Below are 6,000 nucleotides of genomic sequence, written 5' to 3'. Positions count from 1 at the left end.
AATGAACTATTCTGCCGTGGGCAGGTAAAAGGCAGTACAGTCAACTCCCTCTACAACGCGACCCGACTTACCAGAAATGGCTATAACGCGATTTTTTTCCCGGTAAAAATTTTTAGACCTAACGCGAATTCTCCGCCCGCAACCCAAATTTTTTCCGAAAGGAATCGCGGTGTGTAAGTATCGGCTTAGTTATTGGATACTAAAAAAAATTTTCGTGAATAGACCTTTATCCCTTTGGCATCGCTGAGAGTGGAAGTTCCCAAACCATACTAGTCTAAACATCGCTTATACAAAAAACTTCTTCTCATTTTCCATTTATTTTTTCATTCTATATGTGGAAGTTAATGAAATATAATGACACCTAAGAGCACTGTTACATTTCAAGTTTGAAGATAGAATGAAAAAGAGAAAGTTTCTGACAATTAAAGAAAAGTTAAAGATTATGTGCTTGAACAATTATAAAGTGCGTGGATGGTAGCACGACAATTAGGTATGAGTGAATTTTCCAAATCTGCAATTAAAAAGCAAGAAAAGGAAATCCGCAAAAGTTCAGAGAATAGTTTCTAAGCAAAATGCAAAAATTATAAAAATGGAAGCTGCTTTTGTATTGTGAATTTAAGAAACCAGGAAGAATGGAAACATTATGAAAGAACTGGTGAAGCAACTGTATTGCGCATTTAAAATTATATAAGAAAAACGATTTGATCACGCAGCATAAATCATCACCATCTGCGCCTTTTTCAGTTAAATATCGTTACTGGATCGGATCTATTGTACAGTTTACAGTACAACTATAGTGCATTTGTTGTTCTAACTACATAATGTACGTACCGTAGTGGTTTGTTTTACGTCTTTCTTTCCCATTGATCATTGATTTTGTGCATCGTAGCAGATTTTTATGGTGAATAAAACGTTTTTTTTAAATGAAAATGAAAATCCAGTTTTTTATGTGAGAAACAGTGATGTATAATTAAGAAATGGTTTTCAACAGTTTGAGGAGGTGTTTACAAGTGTCTTTAATTATATGGGTATGTTTATAAACGTTTTTACACATACCCTTTTCCACAATGCGAAATTTCGACACGCGAGGGGTCTTGGAACGAACGCATCCCTCGCGTAATCGCGACTCGACTGTACATGACTGCAAATTTTTCATTTTTTTTTTTTTTTTTTTTTTTTTTTTGCATTTTTGTCATCTTTTGGACGTTAGTTTCAGGGTGGAAGCTTGCTCATTTGGTTTCTGCTGGGGGAAAAAAACACCGCGAAAAACTTTCTATTTCCCACATTTCCCTGTTTGCATTGAATGCAAAACGCGTTTCTTCAAATATTTAGAAAACTCCTGCCCTCGACTTCACCTAGATGTAAAAATCATTTGAACTTAGTGGTATGAGCTTTGTGATGGATCGGAAAATGGACTACATAGTGGTGATCGATAAGGCATTGCCGGATAGTTCTCTTCAAGATCATTAGAGGTATCAGGCATTTCCGGAACGATATACGATTTCTCAGTTGAGCAACGGGATATTTTCTCCGCACAAGAGATCATGATTTCATTGCAGTGCATAAGCAGTCAAGCCAAGGACTAGTCATTGCGGCATTAAACGTATTTCGTTTGAGGAGGAAATCCTACTTGGTCATTATTATCATTGCATTTGATTATTCATTACAGCAGGGAGTGAACGCTGGTTGGTTTCATTTCAAGTTGTTGGATAACTTCGCAAATTTTATCTTTTACTTTAAAAAGACATCCGGACGGCTGTTCGAAACAAGTCATCACGTTCCCCACTGATGATTCCCGTAAGTCAGAGAACAAATACAATTCATCAAAATAGGTTTTCAATGAACGTTCATCAGTAGTACTGTGGATATATAGGTGAAGTGGAATTTCGAATTGCGTGCTGCGATGTTAAAAATGCTGCAAAGTCTGTACTTCCAATTTCTTGAAATTGGAAAAATCTTCTGAAAAAGGAGGAGGACACGCGGCGCAGACTGTGGCTTTTAAAATTTTTAGTGGCTTGTTTTACAGGTTCTAATTTCCTTCTTGGGTGGTCTGGTCATTGGATGAGTGCTTCGTAATATTTGAAGGGGTTGGGTAGCCATCACTTTTGGGCGCATGATCCCCTCCTGAAAGAAGTACAACGAACTTCATTAGGGATTTCTGCCTTAGGTTAGTATGGATAGTTATTATAAATCTCGAATGGTCAAATGCATTGTGTGTGTATCTAGCACGTAATGAACTAAATGTGGCTCGAAAAGACCAAGAATATTAAATGTCAAATGATGTGTAGTACGATTTATGATTAGTATTTTTCCTTCCTCTATATGGAGCGTAATCATGCACCTGGAGGTCTTGAGCACGGTCGACAAGAGGCCATGTCGGCCTAGTCAGAAACTGGAAGCCCGTCCTTTGAGAGGGCTTGGCTCAAAATCGGAGTGGCATAAATTTAGCAAGTTTTAGGGGTGGAGGGGGGGGGGAGCTCCGTGACGAAATTGACAAGGGACTCGCTTTGGATCTCTCCCCACCCCCCTCCGCCAGGAGGTATTGAAGGACGCTAAATAGTAAGATGCAAATAACTCTCAATAGGCTGGAAGATGATGACCTCCTTTCCTGTATTGAAAAACCAGATTCAGGTTGGTAATTTCTACAAATCCAACCCGAGATTGATTTTCCATTTATTTCTAAGAAATACCGCATGCTACTTTTTATTGGCAAGGGAGAGAATTTTCGGCAATTGTTGTTGTGATGTGAGTTAGCATAACTCATTTTAAAACTTAATGCATGTTTCCTAGACGTCTTGACTTTGCACGTGTTATGGGGAGAAAATCATGCTGTGAAAATGTAAAAGAAAGAAAGAAAAGACACACACACATCAGAAACAAGTTTCTTCTTTAATGAAGTACAGAAGCTTAACATTGAGCGGTATATCCAAGTGAAGAAAACAGTTAATTTACACTGGAGAAAGAAATATCGCGAAAGGAGACTAGGTTCAGATATGGCAGTGATATACCTAACTGTTAGCGTCACCATACAATATATACCCAGAAACTTTTGGCAGTGTTAGCTTATAAAAATACATAATATCAAGATTTTAGCTGCTCTTGTTTCAAAGAAACAAACTTTCGAATAAATATTCTTTTTTATTTTTTGAAAAAGAAATTTTTTTGGAATTTTAAATAAAAAAAAAATTGTATGCTTTGAGCAAAATTAAAAAAAAAAAAAAAAAAACAATTTGTATGAATATACAAAAATATCGAGTAATAAATCTGTATTTTTAACAATTGAAGTTAAGAACGATAACAGTAATTAAATACGATTTCTAAATTTATATAAGGCACGTATAGGTGTTTTAGAAAGCTAAATCTAAAATTTCTTACATTCATAACAAATAGTTTAAAAATGTAAAATAAAATCAAATGCTTCGAAGTTTAAACAATGAATCATGTTATACAAAATATTATTCAGTTTTAAATGCATAACAATGCTATAAATGCACTAGCGGCTTGCTCACGGTGTTCATAGGCATTAGTAGTCGAAAGATGGACCGTAAGAAAAAAAAGAAAAGAAAAAGAAAACAAACAATTATTCTTCTGTACATAGGCGCCAAAATTGCAGGAAATATTTATAAATAAGCATGAAGAAAATCTATACATTATTTTCGACAGAAAACATTTTTAAACGTCATAATGTAATGTATGCAATAAAGCGATAGAAATTCTTCGCGGAAAATATTTGACATGTCACTTTACAGAAAGAATAATAAACAAGAACGTGTTATAAAGCAATGAAACATGACTTAGCAACAAATATAACACTAACTTCAATTTAAAGTTAACGGTGCTTTTAATCTGGTGAGTTGGCTTTTAATTGTAGTTAACAATTAATATTCAAAGAAAAAAAAAAAAACGCGTTAGAGTTGAGAGTAACAAATTCCATTTGAGTATTGAGTATTGTGATTAAGTACACGAAATATTACCACGGCAGTTGAAGCATCGTCTCTCTCTGTCTGAATGTTCGACAGCTTTTAATTTTCAAAGCTTAAAAAAAAAAAATGTTACCTCTAAATTGAATTGGTTCTTTTTCAGTTGTAATAAATTACATTAAACATATCATGAACACGTGTCTGTAAACTTTTGTTCAAGCACACATATACAATAATAAAAAAAAATCAACAACAAACAGTTCATTTTGGTATTGCAATTTGAAAGCATCGACTCAGCGCAATAATTCGACCACATAAATATTTCTCTTCAAAATAAAAACAAAAATGCATACATGTCAGTATCTATTTTTTGCTGTGTCAGGTACGGGCCTCTTTTTCATGAAATTGACTAAGTCCCCGCATTAAGAAAAAAGTAATTAATTTGTATTTTTGATACAGACGGCACATCGGCTGATACGAGATCTGAGATCACCAGCCTTCAGAGTGGTACTGACTGGTCTGGAGAACTGGTCGTTGGCATCGATGGTGGTGAGCCAGAAGCTAAACTTGTTGGCGAAATAATGGCACGTGCCACGAGCACCGTTACATTCAATGAACGGTGTGGCTCGGAAGTCTTCAAGACAACTTCCAGGACTAGACAAAGCCTGGCCGCCGCCTTCAGCACCTGCGCCAGTATGCTGCAAAGTGGAAAAAAAAAAAAAGAATTAACGATTATTAAAATATACACATATCAGTGAGATGAATCAATATTGGCATTTCCAAGGGAGTTATTTTACCGATATTGGAAAATATCATGTCCAACTATACGTGAGATAACTATTCAGCTTTTTGGAAGACGCTTCTGCAATAATCACGGCTACGAGAGGCAATGTCTGCCTAATCGGAAACTAGAGGCCCGGTCCTTAAAAAGGCTCGGTTCGGAATCGTAGTCGCATAAATTGAATAAGTTTTATCAGGATCGGAGGCCCGGCGTGGCATCAGAACTGTCAAGGGGCCGCCTTGGCTCTCAGAGGCCTTGGTGACATGAAAACTGGAACCCTCTTTCAAATTAAAAAAAACAAAAAAATCTTGGAATAAAAATAGTACAGTTGTTAAACCTTTTTATAACTTAAGGAACAGCATTTGATGGTAGCACTTTGGCCTCCAAAAGAGAAAAAAGTTTGCTTTATTTCAGCAAATGCTTCATGTCATGAGCTATCAAAAAAGCTACAAAAGTAAAGATCATAACAGGAAAAGAAACTTCACATACCATTGCAAAACTGTAACCAATCCACAACATATTCCATCCTCGCGGGCAGTCTGGTATATTCAAAGATTGGCTGTGAACTGCGATGGCATTTGCTGGAGCTTCGCAGACGACGCACCTACTGATGTACTGTTGTATGACAGATTCTCCCACAGGCATCATGGGAATTGGTTCATTCGTGGACAACCAATAGGATTTGTCGTTTCTGCTTGCATAGTTGCAAACGCTGTTGAAGTCACAGAAGAGGAAAGGCATTGTGCTGAATCTTCGCAAGCATGATCCAGCAAAACCTGCAAAAGATTCCAGTTAGGTATGGTGTATTATTTTGGGAAGAGTATCATTTTAAAGAAGGTGGAGATTATTTTAAATATACTGGCTTTTCTTAACAAAAATCAGGGGTACAAACTTTACTTACTTTAAGTTACTTTTAATAAAATCAACTTTTTATGTACCATTAGCGGGACTAATAAAAAAAGTTTCTTAACAGTATTTTAGACTGCTTCTTAAATATATGTACATTTTTTACATTTTCAATGTAGTTTTTTGTAGACTGATAGTGAGAATTTTCAGTTAAGTGATTTAATTTAACTTTGATTTAGTACATTTTAAAACTATGCATGATTTGTATCGAGCGAGTGCAAAAGTTCGTGCGGAGTTTGTGAAAGAAAGTCATACAGTGATTAGGCAAGCAAAACTCTTTATTCAATCAATGATATATTCTCCATCGTTGTCTATAGTCTTCTTCCAACGTTCTGGCAGCATACGGATGTCCCGATCATAAAAACTGCGTGGTTTAGATTCGAAGAACGAAGA

The 6,000-nt window shown here is 35.9% G+C and overlaps 1 protein-coding gene across 1 annotated transcript in view; it reads right to left on the bottom strand.

The window, feature by feature from the left end:
• Positions 1-2,870: 2,870 nt before the first annotated feature.
• LOC129233442 (collagen alpha-2(IV) chain-like) overlaps positions 2,871-6,000 on the bottom strand; it is a 148,589-nt gene continuing 145,459 nt past the window's right edge. The window contains exons 38-39 of the mRNA XM_054867471.1: positions 5,191-5,477; positions 2,871-4,618 (exon numbers count right to left, since the gene is read on the bottom strand). Of these exons, the coding sequence (XP_054723446.1) occupies positions 4,358-4,618; positions 5,191-5,477 (548 nt within the window). The 3' untranslated portion in view covers positions 2,871-4,357. The remainder of the gene's footprint in view (positions 4,619-5,190; positions 5,478-6,000) is intronic.

Source organism: Uloborus diversus, chromosome 1, assembly GCF_026930045.1.
Source record: "Uloborus diversus isolate 005 chromosome 1, Udiv.v.3.1, whole genome shotgun sequence".
In the NCBI taxonomy this organism is placed as follows: Eukaryota; Metazoa; Arthropoda; class Arachnida; order Araneae; family Uloboridae; genus Uloborus; species Uloborus diversus.
This window is presented reverse-complemented; position numbering and strand designations above follow the sequence as displayed.